The 16300-nt window shown below is 52.1% G+C and overlaps 1 protein-coding gene across 2 annotated transcripts in view; it reads left to right on the top strand.

Moving 5' to 3' along the window:
- The window catches only part of NUP210 (nucleoporin 210), a 106258-nt gene that overhangs the window by 61666 nt on the left and 28292 nt on the right, over positions 1 to 16300 (top strand). For both annotated transcript variants that reach the window (XM_028101643.2, XM_088027107.1), the window contains exons 17-23: positions 2364 to 2556; positions 3015 to 3121; positions 4940 to 5044; positions 5136 to 5237; positions 14124 to 14252; positions 15331 to 15458; positions 15549 to 15684. In XM_028101643.2, the coding sequence (XP_027957444.1) occupies positions 2364 to 2556; positions 3015 to 3121; positions 4940 to 5044; positions 5136 to 5237; positions 14124 to 14252; positions 15331 to 15458; positions 15549 to 15684 (900 nt within the window). The remainder of the gene's footprint in view (positions 1 to 2363; positions 2557 to 3014; positions 3122 to 4939; positions 5045 to 5135; positions 5238 to 14123; positions 14253 to 15330; positions 15459 to 15548; positions 15685 to 16300) is intronic.

The following is a 16300-nucleotide window of genomic DNA, read 5'->3' as shown; positions in this document are numbered from 1 at the left end:
TTTATGATCTCACTAGGGGACCTTGAGAAAGATATATCCCTGCCATGCATCCTGGGTGTAGTATCAATTTAATTTTATACCTCTCCAAAGCCAGAGGCCACCCAAGATGTATTTGCAGAGTAAATTATGGGTGAGGCCAGACACCAGCACAGAGCTGACCAGTCAGAGTGACAAAGTGGAACCCGACTCCAGCCTGACCCCAGTCCTTGGCTCGGGTTGTCCTGTGTTCAGCTCACTGCAGCTGAGCACCAGTTGCGTGCCGGGAGACTGATTAGCCAGGGCTTGCCTGGAGCCCCCGCCCAACTGGTGCACCGGGGAGAGGCCACACAGTCAGGGGAGGCTGCACACTCACAGAGGAGGGCCTGTAGGCTCTAAAATTAGACTGGCAGAGTTCCCAAAACCTGTGTGACCTTGGGCAAGTTGCTGAATGTCTCTGAGTCTCAGCCTTCCTGTTTGTAAAATGGGGATAATATTGTTGCCCCAAAGGCCTGTTGGAAAGATCCAAGCATGCTTGCCACAGGGTGTTAATGTCATTCCCTGGGAGCACAGCGGGAGGGAAGGGCATTAGTTTTCCACCCAGGTTGCTTCTAGAGGAAAGAGCGGGGCATCTAGAAAATGCCACTTCTTGTCCCTGCCCAGAGTCAACAGCTCCTGGCTGGAATCCAGAATTGTTAAAAAAAAAAAAAAATCCTTTGCATCCCCAGGGGATTATGCTGACCTGAGTTTAAAACATGCAGCATGCTTTGGTTCGGTGTTTGGGGGCAAGAGAGCTAGAAGGAGCTGGGGAAGAGCCCTCCTGGCGCCCGTCAGGAGTTCGGGGACAGCCTCAGTCTGGATAGGTGAGGCTAGGCTGCAGTAACAAGCACCCCCAGATCCCAGTGCCTTCGCACAGCACAGTTCACTTCTCCCTCTTGCCACATGTGCATCACGGTGGTGGGGGACTGGGCTTCGTGTCCCTGTTCTCTTCCTTCTGAGACACAGTTGGTGGGACAGCCACCGTGTGGAACATGGCCAGAGAGAAGGAGAGCCTGGCAGATCGCTTTGCCCTGGAGGCATTTTAAGTCAGTTTCCCCTTTCACTGGTCAAAGTGAGTGACACGGTCACTCCTAACTGCAGGGGCCTGAGAAGTAGAGCCCTGGTTTCTGGACCCATGCCTGGCAGAGAACCGGACACACTGGTGACCACTGCAAGTGACTGCCCATTTCCCGACTTGCACGTTTGTTTTAGTGAGCCGGGCTCTTTAAAATGATCTCATACAACCCTTACTTAAAATGGAGTCCTGGGAGGTGGGTTCTGTTCTGATGCCCACTTCACAGACGGAGGAGCTAAGGCTCTGGAAGGTGGGCAGCTTGCCTGGGTGGTGAGAGGTCGAGGTTTGAGTCCAGGCAGTGGAACTCGGATGTCTATGTGCTTAGGGTCCCTGCTTTGCTCCCTGCCCCGCCTGCCCCCTTGCCAACCGGGCAGGGAGCGGAGGGGATGAACCAGCATCTGGGAGGAATGAGGCCAGCTTGGCGTGGGTTCTGAGGATTTGCTTCGGGAGCAAGAGGTAGTGGTAGAGTGGTTGTAATTCAGGGTTTGGAACTGAACCCTGAAGGTGTACCATTCATTTGCCGAGTCACCTTTGATTTGTTCCTTTCCTTCCCTGGGACTCTGCTTCCTCACCCTTAATATGGGGATGACTCCTCCCATCTCACTGGGATATTTAAGGATCGGGTGAGAACTTGGCTCCAAGAGGAGCTTTGCAAGCTGAATGACTCTGGGACATTTTAGAGGTTGTAATTGGGGTTCCTGTTAAACCCTTGGGGGCGGGGGTCATGCTGGAGGAGCTGGGCGTGTATGGGCCAGGGAGGAGGTGGCAAGGATTTGGGAAGGTAAGGCCAGAGAGGAAGCAGAGCAGCCTGGCTAAGGTGGTGGTGGGAGGGGCTGGGCTCTAGGGCAGGGTCTCCTGACCTTGGCACTCCTGACATTTCGGACCAGATCCTTACTTCTTGAGGGTTGTTCTGTGCATTGTGGGGTGTTAGGTGGCATCCCTGACTTCTACCCACTAGATGTCCATTGCAACCCTTCCCCCCCTGCCCCACGGTTGTGATCATCAAAAAGGCTTTCAGACATCTCCAGGATCATGCTTGGGGGAGCAAACTTTCCCCCCCCTGAGGACCACGGGCTGGAGTAAAAGGCCAGGTTGGAAAGGGCTACGAGGCATCTCGACGGCTGGGCAGCATAGTTAGTGACTTGGCCCACCTCATCACCAGGCCCCGGGAGCCCTGAAGGCAGCCAGCCAGGTCCAGGGTGCCCCGCGCGGTCAGGAGCAGCTGTGCCTGGTTCTGGGCTTGGCCAGGATGTGGGACTTTTACCTCTTGCAGGTTCCAGTCTCCAGCCACCGCAACCCCCTGCTGGACCTGGCTGCCTACGACCAGCAGGGCCGCAGATTCGACAATTTCAGCTCTCTGAGCATCCAGTGGGAGTCGACCAGGCCCTCGCTGGCCAGCATCAAGCTTGAGCTGCCCATGCAGCTAGTGGCCCGGGGCGATGGGAGCGGCCAGCGGAAGCTGCACGGTGAGCTGGGTGGGGAGCCTGATGACCCAGACCGGGAGTACAGAGTGTAGTGAGACACCAGGCGGACGGAGGGGCGCTGAGGAGGGCTGGTGGCAACTGTGGACCCCACTGGATCCCTCTTTCAGGGCTGGGCGGACAGGCTTGGGCTCAGGGCAGGGGAGTGTCACGTCCCAGCTTGCGCAGATCAACCAGGCTCCGAGACCCACGTGACTCTGAGCCACGCGCCTTCCCAGACCCGTGGGCAGCCAGAAGTTGCAGCCAGCGCAGCTCCCGGAAGCCACACTGTGGCACTTTGCTCAGGGTCTGGTAACTCTTATGGTGCATACACTTGAAACAAACTCGCTTATGTATTTTTAGGACCAGAGATTTAAAACTGCAAGTCGGAAGGAGGGAGGGGCTGCTTCACAGGCAGCAAGGGGGCAAAAACCCGACATCTGTTCTCCTCTCCCTGGACTCAGGTTTGCAGGCCATCTCGGTTCACGAGGCATCAGGGACCACAGCCATCTCCGCCACCGCCACGGGCTACCAGCAGTCCCACCTCAGCACGGCCAGAGTGGAGCCATCGGTATCTCCCCGGGCCCCGGGCAGGGTGTGCCCTCTGCTCCTGCTCACGTCCTGCCCACTGTCCGCACGTCCCGAGCCCCCTCCATTCACCAACCCATCCCCAGTCGAGTGCCATGGGCTTACGTGAACTGGGGCCCCTTCCCACTGGCCTCCTGCCTCCAGCACCCCCATCCCCGACGCCTGGCACTTAGGCAGCTGGTGGGATCCAACTTAAAGGCGGTCAGTCTGGCCCTGGCACCTCGTGGCCCCTGCACACAGCTTTGGGAGCCCCCGTGCTCATCTGTCCTGCCTCTTCTCCCACACAACCCTGACCTCACACCCCACCCAAGGATGTGCCTCAGTGGCTCGGGCCTCCGTGACTTGGCACCCAGAGTCCCCACTGCCTGGAAGGCCATCTCCCTCCTCCTTTTCACTCCTCCCCACCTGGTGGCCTCCCGCTCGTTAGTCCCAGCCACAATGTCAGCCTGTCTGCAGAGTGGTCGCTGAGCCCGGGCACCGAGTACCTGCCCCCCCCCCACCATGGTATAGATGCCCCCCACATACACTGTTGCCACCATCTGCATACACTTGGGTCGAGGCCTGTTGAGTCTTATCTCCCTACCCTAGCATCTCATGGCCCCCCCGCAGAAGCACTGCTTGTGGGTGGCAAGTGGGTACATACGAGGGAGGCATGAGAAGGGCTCCCCAAGAGTGGTCTTGCCTGGATGATCCGCCCCCATGGTGAGGGAGCGGCAGCAGTCAACTTGGGTTTTGTATAGGACGAAGGCAGGAGATGGTGGCTGGAAGGAGAAGGTGGGACTGGGTTCCGGGAGACCCTAAGTGCCAGGATAAGGAGGTTGAAGTTGTCTCCTGGGTAGTGGGGAGCAAGGGAAGCATTTGGAGGGGGTGGGACCCCAGTGGGAGCAGCCCTGAGGCTGGCCTGGGGGGAGGTGGCCCTCAAGGAGCATACCTGTATGACCCTGGTGGCTCAAGCCCTGGGTCATCTGTCCCCACCTGCACAGGGAGTCCCTTGGCTGTGGGTGGCCTCATGGGCCTCCCCCTTCAGGGCCTCGGCACCTAGGCTCTTTGGCCTGTGGGCTTTTCTCTAGTGATACCACCCACACCTTCACTTCCTTGGTGTCTGCTCACCTGAGAGTCCCCCCCCATCCCTAACCCGCCCCTCAGTGCCTTCACAACCCCCCCCTAAGCTCTGACACAAGTCCTTCATTTACTTTCGCTTCTAATACTGACCTCCAGTAAATTTGCATCATTGCCGAGGGCAGTTATGGGACCCCCGGGGCAGGCACAGTGCCGGGCATAGGGGAGGTGCTCAAGCATGTGAGTACACAGCAGGTCCTTGCTGGGGTGGGTCCGGCAGTCTCCCTTAAGGTACACGTAGCAGCATCACATACTTGGATGCGTGCACCACCCACGGGGGCAGGGGCCATGCTTGTTTCCTTGGGAGCCCACCGTGAGGACGCCCCTCCACTTAGCACCTTTGCTGCAAGCCCCGGCCCCTCACACACAGCTCTGCAGCTGGTCATCTGCTGTGTGTCCCTGCTTTCCTGGGGGGTGGTGAAGTGCCTGCTTCACAGGGCCTGGCAGGTGGGGTGGGGTGCTGGCCTTGGCAGAATTACCGGATGTCTCAAAGAGATGTGGCCTCTTGGCTGGGCTTGGAGCATGATGGTTTTCCCGGGGCCGTGTCCCCAGCGTAACAAGTACTCTGGAGTGACGCCAGGGCCCGGGGTTTCTAGTGCTGCCCTTTCAGGGCTGAAGCCCGTGGGCTGGCCCAGGGTTGGCCCATTGCCTTGAATCTGATGGCACTGCCTTGCCCCTACAGTACGACCCTCTTGTGCCCGTGTCGGCCTCCATAGAACTCATCCTGGTGGAGGACGTGAGGGTGAGCCCGGAGGAGGTGACCATCTACAACCACCCCAGTGTTCAGGTACGGATTCCTTTCCCTGCCACCATGCTACCTGGGTGTGGCCCACGGGGGCCCCCTTGCCTCTGACACCCGGGCTGACCCCTCCTTGCAGACCGAGTTGCACATCAGAGAAGGCTCTGGCTACTTCTTCCTCAACACCAGCACCGCAGACATCATCAAGGTGGTCTACCAGGAGGCCAGGGGCGTGGCCATGGTGAGTGCGGGCCCTGTACCCACGCTCCTTGCAATTCCTCATCTGGGTGGCCTTAGGTTTAACAGAGTGGGTATCTCCAAAGTAAGCACTTGATCACATCGGATGCGATTAGCAAGGTCTTTAGAGTCTGCAGTTCATCATTTGTGAAACTTTCATCCCTTGTGAGCTACCTTTGTGACTTTTGTTCCACGTCCACAAACTACCCACACTGTTAGTTATTAACTAGTGGTTTCTTGTCTGTCAATCTTTTAATTAAAACACGATTATATAAGCAGCACTATAACAATGATAAGGAAGATTGCTTTTGAAAGGTATATCGGCTTTTTCTGTTCTTCCATATTCCTTTCTTGACCCTCTCCCTATTCTGGCAAATACTGACTCAGCTGTGCCCACAGTATGGAAGGATTTAGCATTCTGCGTTTGTCAGGGGTTGCACCCTAAGTTTTTTCCCCCATGTTGCTATGTAGGCTGGCTGATTTTTTAAAAATATATTTTTTAAAGATTTATTTATGTATTTTAGAGAGAGAGCGAGCAGAGGGGAGGGGCAGAGGAAGAGGGAGAGAGAATCCCAAGCAGACTCCATGCTGAGCCTGGACCCTGCTGCAGGGCTCGATCCCACAACCCCGAGATCATGACCTGAGCCAAAAACAAAAGTCAGACGCCTAACCGAATGTGCCACTGAGGTGCCCCTAGGCTGGCTGATTATTTTTATGTAGTCATTTGTACTTAGCCATTCTCTCTTTATAGAACATTGAGTTGTTTAAATCTTTTTGTTTTTTAAAAATAGCCCCATAGTTACAGCAAAGAGTAAAACCTAACAAACACCAGTATCCTAAATGGCTGCATATCTGCACAATGAGTTATTTTGCAATCCTGCAAACCGAACTTTCTTCAAAATAAACTAACTATGGAATGTGTTGGACCACTACTCTAAGTCATAAATGCAGGCAGCCACGAACAAAGACATGACTCCCAAGTGGCATCATTAAATTGCAGCTCTGCAGTTGCCTTTAGACTACTCCAGAAGTCCATTTCTCTGGTTTGTGACTCAGTGACTATCTTGACACAGGGAGTCACAAAATTATTTGCCTCTGGAGTGGGACAGTGTAAATGAGGGACACGAGCAGGGTTCCCAGGGATGAGGAACATACCAGGAAGGCACCCGATGCTTTTAGTGTCAGAGAGTAATAGGGAGTGGTGGGGACTGTGGCAAAGTGGAAAGCAGAGATTGTGTCTAACAGACAGCCACTGTGTGCCGCTAGCTGCCATTTATTTTTATTTTTTAAATTTTATTGTTTTTTAAAAGATTTTATTTATTTATTTGAGAGAGAGCACACATGTAAATGCAAGAGCTGGGGGAGGGGCAGAAAGAGAGGGAGAGAATCTCAAGCAGACTCCACACTGAGCACGGAGCCCAACACAGGGTTTGGTCCCATGACCGGAAGATCATGACCTGAGCCAACACCAAGAGTCAGATGCTTAACCAACTAAGCCACCCAGGCACCCTGCCTTTTGGGGTTTTTTTTGTTTGTTTTTAAAGATTTTATTTATTTGAGAGAGAGAGAGAGAGAGCATGAGCAGGGGGAGGGGTAGAGGGAGAAGCAAACTCCCCACCTAGCAGGGAGCCCAGTATGGGGCTCCATCCCAGGACCCCAAGATCATGATCTGAGCCCGAGGCAGATGCTTAACTGACTGAACCACCCAGGTGCCCCACCTTTTGTATTTTTTTAATTAACGTATAATGTATTATTTGTTTCAGGTATACAGGTCTGTGAGTCATCAGTCTTACACAATTCACAGTGCTCACCTTGGCACATACCCTCCCCAATGTCTATCACCCAGCCACCCCATCCCTCCCACCCCCCACCACTCCAGCAACCCTCAGTTTGTTTCCTGAGATTAAGAGTCTCTTACGGTTTGTCTCCCTCTCTGGTTTCGTCTTGTTTCATTTTTACCTCTCTTCCCCTGTGATCCTCTGCCTTGTTTCTTAAATTCCACATATCAATGAGATCATATGATAATTGTCTTTCTCTGATTGACTTATTTCGCTTAGCATAATACCCTCTAGTTCCATCCAGGTTGTTGCAAATGGCAAGATTTCATTTTTGATGGGTGCATAATATGTAGATATATACACACCACATCTTCTTTATCCTTTCGTCTGTCGATGGACATCTGGGCTCTTCCCATAGTTTGGCTATTGTGGACATTGCTGCTATAGTGCACGTGCCCCTTTGGATCACTATATTTGTATCTTTGGGGTAAAAACCCAGTAGTGCAATTGCTGGGTCATTTTTAACTTTTTGAGGAACCTCCATACTGTTTTCCAGAGTGGTTGCACCAGCTTGCATTCCCACCAACAGTGCAGGAGGGGTCCCCTTTCTCTGCATCCTCGCCAACACCTTTCGTGTCCTGACTTGTTAATTTTAGCCATTCTGACTGGTGTGAGGTGGTATCTCATTGAGGTTTTGATTTGGATTTCCCTGCCTTTTGTTATTTTTAATACCAGCTTTATTGTGGTATAATTCACATACTGTACATTTCGCCTATTTTAAGTGTACAAGTCAGTGGTGTTTTGTTGACTCATAGACAGGTGCATCCAGGACATTTTCATCACCTCAAAAAGAAACCCATACCCTCTAGCTATCTCCTCCCTGTTCTTACACACAGACACAAAAGAGTACTCGATTTTGTCATATGCTTTTTCTATGTCTCTTGAAATGATGATGTGGTTTTTGTTTTCTATTCTGTTGATACGACGTATTGCATTAATTGCCTTTTCAGACGTTAAACCAACCTTGCATTTCTGGGGCAAATGCTACTTGATCATGATATATAATTCTTTTTACATGTAACTGGAAGATGTTTGCTAGTATTTTGTTGAGTTTATGCTCATAGTCCTAAGAGACACTTGTCTGTGCTTTTCTCTCCTGTGATTTCTTCATCTGGTTTGGGTATCAGGGTAGCATCAGCCTCACGGAATGACTTAGCAGTGTTCCTTCTTATTTTTGGAAGAGTTTGAGCAGAATTGGTAATAAGTACTCTTAAATATTGGGTAGAATTAACCAGTGAAGCCATCAGAACGTGATCTGCTCTTCCTGGGCGGTTTTTTGATTACTAATTCAGTCTCTTCATATGTTACAGGTCTACTCACACTGTTTCTTTTTGAGTCCATTTTGGTAGCTTGGGTCTTTATAGGACAATTCAGGTTTTTTGCTTTTTGGTTATTTGTTTTCACATTTTTTTACATCCCTCGTCAGTGATTGACCTTGGTCTTTACCTGTCTGTGGAGAGGCTTTCTCCTGGTTCAGTCCCTCGGTGAAGGGTGAGGAAGCATGTCATAATACTCCTGTTCTTCCCAGGGGCAGTCTCAACTGGCAGAACCCCTTAGGTGTGTTGCCATAAATCAGAGCAAGAAAACACTGTCTCTTAGCACTTGGGAACAAGTGTGTGTTGTTAGAGACAGCATGAGGGTTGCTAGAAGTCTGAGATCATAGGAAGCTGTCCCCAGAGCATTTTTGTTCCCTTTATAAAAGAAAGAATAATTCCCTGGCCATCCCTCCTGCCATGTAAATGAGTGTTCACTGTCACATCCTTCATATTAAAAGGAAGAGCTCAAATCATAAATAATTCTGACTGCTTGAGACGTGCCTTGCTTTGCTTTACTTCTGGGGATTAAAAAAGAACTCCCCTGTTATTAACAGGGCGCCTGCATGGCTCAGTTAGTTAAGCGTCTGCCTTATGGCTGGGGGCACGATCCCAGGCTCCTGGGATCGAGCCCCATGTCAGGCTCCCTGCTCAGCGGAGAGACTGCTTCTCCCTCTCCCTCTGCCCCTCCCTGCCGCTGGTGCTCTCTCTCTCATGCTCTCTCTCTTTCTCTCTCACATAAATGAATAAAATCTTAAAAAAAAAAAAAAAAAAAGAACTCCTGGTTGTCAAGAAGAGAGAAGCTTCAAGTTGAGAAAAATGTGTACAGTGCCAACAATACTTGGGGACCCCTTGACTCACATTTACCTCGCCCTTACATTTTGAGTGAGCCTGGAGGATGGGCCTGCAGCCAGAGAGAGAACTCTCCTCCAAGAACAAGAGCTTCTAAGAGCCCGTGTTGGACTGGGCTGCTTCTATAGATAGTGACTGCCCGGTCTCTGGAGGCAGCCAAGTAGGAGCTGGGACACTTGTCTGGAAGACTCGGGATTTCAACATCAGGGTCAAGTTTCCCCAGACCTTGAGCCCCTGTTCAGTCCCACAATGCTGCAGTTCTAGGTTTATCTCTGTGCCATCCCCGTCAGCAGCAGATGGTAGGCTTCTCCAGTCAAGACAAGTATATGTGTCCCCATTCTACAGAGGGTCCCAGCGAGAGCCACAGCAGTTCTGTGGTTGTGGGCTGGCCCTTGCTCATGTGTCTCATCCCACCATGGCTCTTGTGGAGTGGGACAGAGCGCCCAGGGCAGGCATGACCCCCAGGACAAGCCAAGCACTATGGGAAGCACCAGCAGCCTCCCATGGGGCAGACCCCACAAGGTGTGTTTAGGAGGCACCTTGACCCCTGGGGTCTCTGCCTCCCATCGGCTTGGGCCTGTGCAGAGACCATTGCACCTCACGGTGGAGATTGGGTTCTGGTTTCCTCTGCCTCTTCTGTAACCTGCCGGAGGAATTTTTCATGGAGCATTGACAATCGGTGACAGATCCTAGCAGCTTCGCTCAGACAGTTGTTTCTGAAGGACGTTTACACATTTCTCTGGCATTTTCCTGCTGCTAATTAGCAACATTCTCATTTCCCTTAATCACAGAGATGAGAAAGCCCACAGCGGTTCTTCAATTAGCTCATAGAAAATGTTTCTTTCTTTCCTATTGATACACATTCGGGATACAAGAATGGCTCCTGGGTGTGTTTCGGCTCCTGAGGGTCTCTGGGAGGTAGCTGTGGTACTCACACGCCAGGGCCATTGTGGGGCTAGCCTGCCCACACAATGCATGAAGGGCTATGCTGATTTCTGCTCACACACACCCCAAAACTCTGCGAGGGGCCTTTATTTCATTTTTGGCTGGCTTGCCTGTAGGAGTGGCTTATCTGGTTTAAACTTAGAGTTTCTTTCTTCTCACCCATTCTTTCCATTTCAAATCAAGTCCTGCACGCAGAACCCATGTGACTAGAAAGGCAAGGGGAACGACCCACTGTGTGCCAAGCACCTCGTACCTTTAAGTTATGCATTCATTCTGCAAAGACTGGTGCCGGCCCAGGCACTGGGAGTCAGTAGTGAACAAATCACGAGCCACAGTGTTTCTCTCCATTTCCTCCATCCTGTGATGCATCGCCAGGCATGGAGACATTGTATATTTGACAAGTGCATCAAGAAGGAAGATGGGCAGGGTAGCAGGTGGCAGCCACAGGCTTTGAACTCGGGTGTGTCCTGCTTTTCGCCAGAGGTACCTGTCCCAGTCCTGGCCTGGCAGGAAGCCTCAGGGCCGGCTGGGGTCCCTGGATGGATTTTCATTCAGCCTCCAAGCCAGGCCTCTTCCCCATGCCTGTGATTCCCCTGTGTTCGTGATCACCCCCTGCAGGTCTCAAGGACATCTCATTGGGGCCCTGGACCCCAACACTTGCATGGCATGGCCTGACGCCCCCCCCCCCCGATTGACAGGCACTCTATAATAGGAAATGGGAGCTGAAGGCTCCTGTGACGGCTGGAAGTATTTATAGGGTCCTTACTCTTCTATAAATGCCACCTGTCAAGGAACAAGCCTGAAGCATGTGTGGGCCCAGGGAAGCTCAGAGCCGAGCCGGTGCAGGCAGAAGCTGGGGGCCTGGCGGGTGCGAGTGGACATCACGGCGTCAGCCCGCTCACAAGCAGAGCCATCTCTGGCTCCACCGCCAGGGTCTTAATGAGCAGTAATGCATTCATCATTCCCGAAGAGATGACAGGACTTTCCTCTCGGCTCAGTATGCACTGAAGTTCTCACTTCTCACTGAAGTTCAGCACTTAGAAATTAGAACTCGCTCTGGGCCTGGAGTGTCCCCTCCTGCTCTCCTTCATACATGTTCCCCCCCCCGAATGTCAGTCAAGAAGCAAGTGGGTCCAAAATGCCACGAGAAGCAGACAGGCACAGTCCAGATTTGGCAGTGAGGCCAGTCCCCGCTCGGCCGCCAGTGGCCTGGCAAATGCCCCCCTTCTCCAAGAGCGTGTTTTCTCCCAGGTGGCCCAGTGCGCTCTCCCTTGAAGTGTTGCTCAGCAGGGGTGAGGTGAGCCACTGCATGCCGACAGGGGGGCAGGCCAGGACACGCAGCCTCTCCGCGGGTGGCAGATTGATGGCCGTCCCCCACTTCTGTTATCCGGAAGGCAGCCAGACGTCCAGCCTCTGGGAAATCAAGTGGAAGACAGAATTGATTTCCCCTCACCATTTTATGTCTTTGTTTAAAATGTGCAAAATGGTCCTTTTGAAGGGGAGGAAAAAAACAAGAAAAAGCCCTCCGTGCATTCCTCTGCGTGGTTCTATCAGCCGCCAGGGCAACATGTAATTTCTTGGTGCCTTGAAGGACGCACTGGTCCCTGACAGCAGGAGGAATAGATTGGAGCCTCAAATCCAGTTTTCAAAGAAAGCTCTCATTTCTCTCTTGAATTTTTAAATGTGTTTTCATTGAGGGAAAAGGAATAAGCCAGGGTGAATCATCCTCGGCAAAACTGGAGGCCTCGTGCTTCCCAGACCCCACTCCTCGGCCCGTATTTCGTACCAGACCTGGGTGGCGATGGCTCAAATTGCCAAGGCATCGCTTTGGAATACAACCATGATTTCCGCTCTGGGGTCTTTGTTAATCGACTTTTAAGTCACCATGTGGAATAACTTGGGCATGCCTCATCTGTGTTGATGTGCCTTTGAGCTCAATGATACTGGCAGAGTTTCCAGCTTGGCTGAGCTTGCTAATCCTCCATGCCCCCAGCTAACTGTGGGTTTGGGCCTCTGCCTCGGCTCTGGCCTTTTCCTGCCCTGCCCACAGTTCCGTTTTGGTTGCTGGGGGCATCCTGCTCTGGCAAGTGGCAAAATGTGGTAGAAGGAGCCCTGAACTGAGAGCTTGGGCACCTGAGTCTCCTCCCCAGTGCTGCCCCTTCAAGGCTGGCTTCCCACCCTGTGTGGGCCTCAGTTTCCCCAGGTGTGCATTGAAAGAGTTGGACCACAATCAGCATCTCCCAAAGAGATGAGGGTGTGTGGGTTTGCAAACTTTTTTATTTTTCCTAGAATTTCTAGGTCTTTGCAAAGCTAAAATGAAAGGTAAGCAAGCAAGCTGGAGTAGCAGGTTTCTTTGCCGTAACTATAGTGACCTAGAGCTGTGACCCTGGATCTTGGTCTGATCAATACACGTTTACTGGGGGGTGAGCCTGTGCCAGACACTAGGCCCAGCCCTGAGGCTACAGCTGATGAGAAGACAGCCTGGGGGAGGATGAACACTAGACTGTGCTCTCTGTCACAGCCCAATTACAAGCAGTAAAGCTGCGCTAGGAGAAGTGAGCAGAGGTAGCAGGAAGCCTTAGCTATCTAATTGGGGAAGACTTTCCTAGGAAGGATGCTTGAGCAGAGGCCTGAAGGATGAGTAGGAGCCAGTAGGTGAAGATGGGGTGTGGGGAGGAAAAAACCCCAGATTGTTAAGATGGGCTGTGTGGCCCTGAGGCAGGCAGGCCCTAGCTGGCTTTGAGGAACAGAGCAGAACGGTGGCTGGAGCCTGACAGTGGTGAGGGAGCGTAGTTTGCAGTGACATTAGAGCCATGGGCAAGGGCCAGCTCGTGCCAGGTTCTTCTAGGATGTGGGAAGGATTTGGACTCAGTCTCTGGGCCACCTTTGAAGGATGTTAACCTGGATATGATGTGATCACATTTGGCTGTCTCCTTAGGGTCAGAAACCTGCTTTTTCCCCCGACAGGTTCTTGATATTGACATTCTAGCCTTGTAAACACTGAATCACTGTAAACCTCCCCTCCATGCCCCCTGCCAAATGACTCTTAACACCAGAAACTGCAGCCAGCAAAGCCAGGGCCAGACAGAGATGGGAAGCAGCCCTCTGGACTCAGCCACCAGCTCCATGGTTTGCCCCCCACCTGCCCAGCCCCCAGACCATCCAGTTGAGATACATGCCTAAGCAATATAACACATCACGGCAAGTGCGTGTGCAGTATGAGACTGATTGTGGTGCGGTTCATCTGGGGAGGGATGCTTCTGTATATGGGATCCCTAAAGCAGATAGGGAAAGAAGTAGGTTTAAAATGAGGGAGGTGGGGAGTCTTTGCAGCAAAGACTGGAACAGGTTTGTCCACCTACTCAGAATGTTCACGAGGTCGTCTCTACTTCAAACATGGCCGAGGCAGAGATGAATGTCGGGATGAATGAGACTCACAGAGTGAATGCTTGAGGCTGTGCTGGCTTCTGTGGTCTGTTTCCAGGTTCTGAGGTTCTGTCAGGTCAGACGAGGACTCCTGAGTGAGGGTTCTGTTCAGAAAGGAGTTATGTCATGTATGGCACTCTTCTATTACCAGAGCTGCAGGGGCAGGCGGCCTGCACAGGAGACATGAAATCCTGGGTTTGAGCCCCCATGTGTGTCCCGTGGCCACTGACTGCCCTGCTTTGAGCAACTTCCATTTTCTCCTCATAAATTGTACCAAGTTGAAGTAAATGCTCTCCAAGATCCATCCTGGTTCTACCATGTTACATTTCAAGCCCTTCCCCTGGCTGGCAGAGGGGGCTCATAATGAGGAGTAGGCAGGGCAATATCTGGGTTAGGATTTTCCTTGTCTGCGGCTTCTGAGCCCTGGCCTGGAGGCCTCCTCAAGATGGCATCCCATGGGTGATGGGCCGATGCCACAAGCAGCTGCAGGACTGAGCACCCCCTCCAACCTTGCAGGTGCACCCTTTGCTCCCGGGCATGTCGGCCATCATGATCCATGACCTGTGCCTTGCCTTCCCGGCCCCAGCAAAGGCTGATGTGTACGTCTCAGACATTCAGAAGCTCTACGTCCGCGTGGTTGATAAGGTCAGTAACAGTTCCTAATAGGGCCCCTCACTGCTGGTTCACAGAGACGGGGGAGTGGTGAGGTTGTGAGAGTTATTTTCCTCATGCCCTTTGCTCTTTCTCCTGGTTTCTGAGTCCCTGTATCCAGCTCCTGAGTTGCTTTGAGCTTCTAGTGCTGTCTCGCCTCTGTTCCTCCTCGTGCACGATGTGGAGCAACCTTTGCGTTTAGACTTGTTTATGCCAGTTGACATCAGGAAAGCTCAGCTGTAAATCCTGCCCAAAGTTGTCTCCTCCTTAGCCCCGACTTGGGAATTCCTGTCCTCTAGCTGGTGTAGGTTACTAACCAACACTAAGCAAGGCACACAACTTGCTGATGGTGAATTTTCCCCCTGATATGTGGGTTTTGGATTCTTGGGAATCTTAGTGGCAAGTGAGTAAAATGCACTAATGCCAAGTGCTTTTGGAAAAGGAATAATGATAGAATCTTTAATCCTTTAATGCAAATAGGGAATTTTTATTGCTCCAAATACCTGAAGGAGCTGCAGCTAGGCTTACAGAGGGTTGCTGTCAGGTTCCTAGTTTCCTGACTGGAGAGAACAGTTAGTAATTAAAAGGGGAATGCTTGAGTAGCTTAGAGTACGTGAAAAGCCAATATTCTCTTACACAGCCTCAGATATTCCTTCTGTGGTCCTATTTCCTGATCAGACTTCTGTTTCTTCACCAAGCATTTCTGACGCTTCGTATCCCAAGGTCCTTACTGTATGTATTATACATACTGCCAGGTGTGAGCTATTTGGTCAGTGAGCACTTATGGAACTCCTACTGTATGCTCTTCCAGCTGCATCTTATCACTCTAGATTCTTAGCTCTCTAAGATTGGGGAGTATAATTTATGTGTCTGAGTATCCCCAAAGCCCCCCCCCTTGTATACAGGAAACACTTAAGTGATCTTCATTTGTTGATTGGCTGGTTATCTGGAGCTCAGCCTGGGTCTGTGGGTTTGAGGTTAGCAACGCCTTGGCAGAAAGCCTTGGAGTGTCACCGGTGATAGAATTAGTCACTCAGAGGCTACCCTGAGTCTTTTGTCCCCCACAATGCAGGTGGAGATCGGGAAGATGGTCAAGGCATATGTCCGCGTGCTGGACTTTCACAAGAAGCCTTTTCTGGCCAAATACTTTGCCTTCATGGACCTGAAGCTCCGGGCAGCTTCTCAGATCATCACGTTGGTGTGAGTCCTCTCAGGGGGTCCAAGGAAGCCATCTCAGGGACAGCACTGGCAGGTTGAGGGGAGACGTCCCAGCCCTTCCCTCTGTTCCAGGGCCCTTGACGAAGCCCTTGACAACTACACCGCCACGTTCCGTGTCCATGGTGTGGCCATTGGCCAGACCAGTCTCACTGCGATGGTGACTGATAAAGCTGGACAGCGAATCAACTCAGCCCCACAGCAGATTGAGGTAAAACTGGGCTTCCTCCCACCAGGTGGGATCCATCCAGCCCTCACTGCCTGCATGCATGGAGTGGGAAGTGTGTCATTTTTGTGATGGGCTAGGAGTTCTAGGGATCGTCCAGGAAGCTGCCGTGGAGAAACCATATTAAAATCTCTGCCCTGCCATGTCCTCTGACTCAGAGGGAGCTCTCACCATTCCCCGGGGCGGCAGCAGCAGAGGGAGGGGCCTGAGGTACTTTAATCTCCCTCTTTGTGGGGGGCGTCAGGATTGGCTCAGAGAAGGGGGGGAGCTGCTTGTCACATGGCCGGAGAGTGGCAGAATACTCTAAATCCTTAGGTGCCAAGAGGAGGCAGATTAGGCTCATGTGTAGACGCTCATCCTGACAGTCGATCCGAACCGGCCCTCCGAAGCCATGAGCTTCTGTCGTGGAACCCCCTGAGCAAGCAGGGAGCTCCGAGGTCTCCTGGGGTCATCTCCGTATGTGACTCAGGATTGTCTTGTGGCATTAGGTTTGCACAGGAGCCTCCCAGTCCCTGGAGGCCAAGGCAGCCATGGCCCCACATTCACATCCAAGTTTCTCCTTAACCCTCCTGCCAGCGTCCTCCACAGGTCTTGTCCACAC

The sequence above is a fragment of the Eumetopias jubatus genome, unplaced genomic scaffold (assembly GCF_037043125.1).
Source record: "Eumetopias jubatus isolate StellerSeaLion01/CBP00866 unplaced genomic scaffold, mEumJub1_p1.0 scaffold_1, whole genome shotgun sequence".
Taxonomy (NCBI): domain Eukaryota; kingdom Metazoa; phylum Chordata; class Mammalia; order Carnivora; family Otariidae; genus Eumetopias; species Eumetopias jubatus.
The sequence above is the reverse complement of the archived record's forward strand: the minus strand, read 5'-3'. Positions and strand labels throughout refer to the sequence as shown.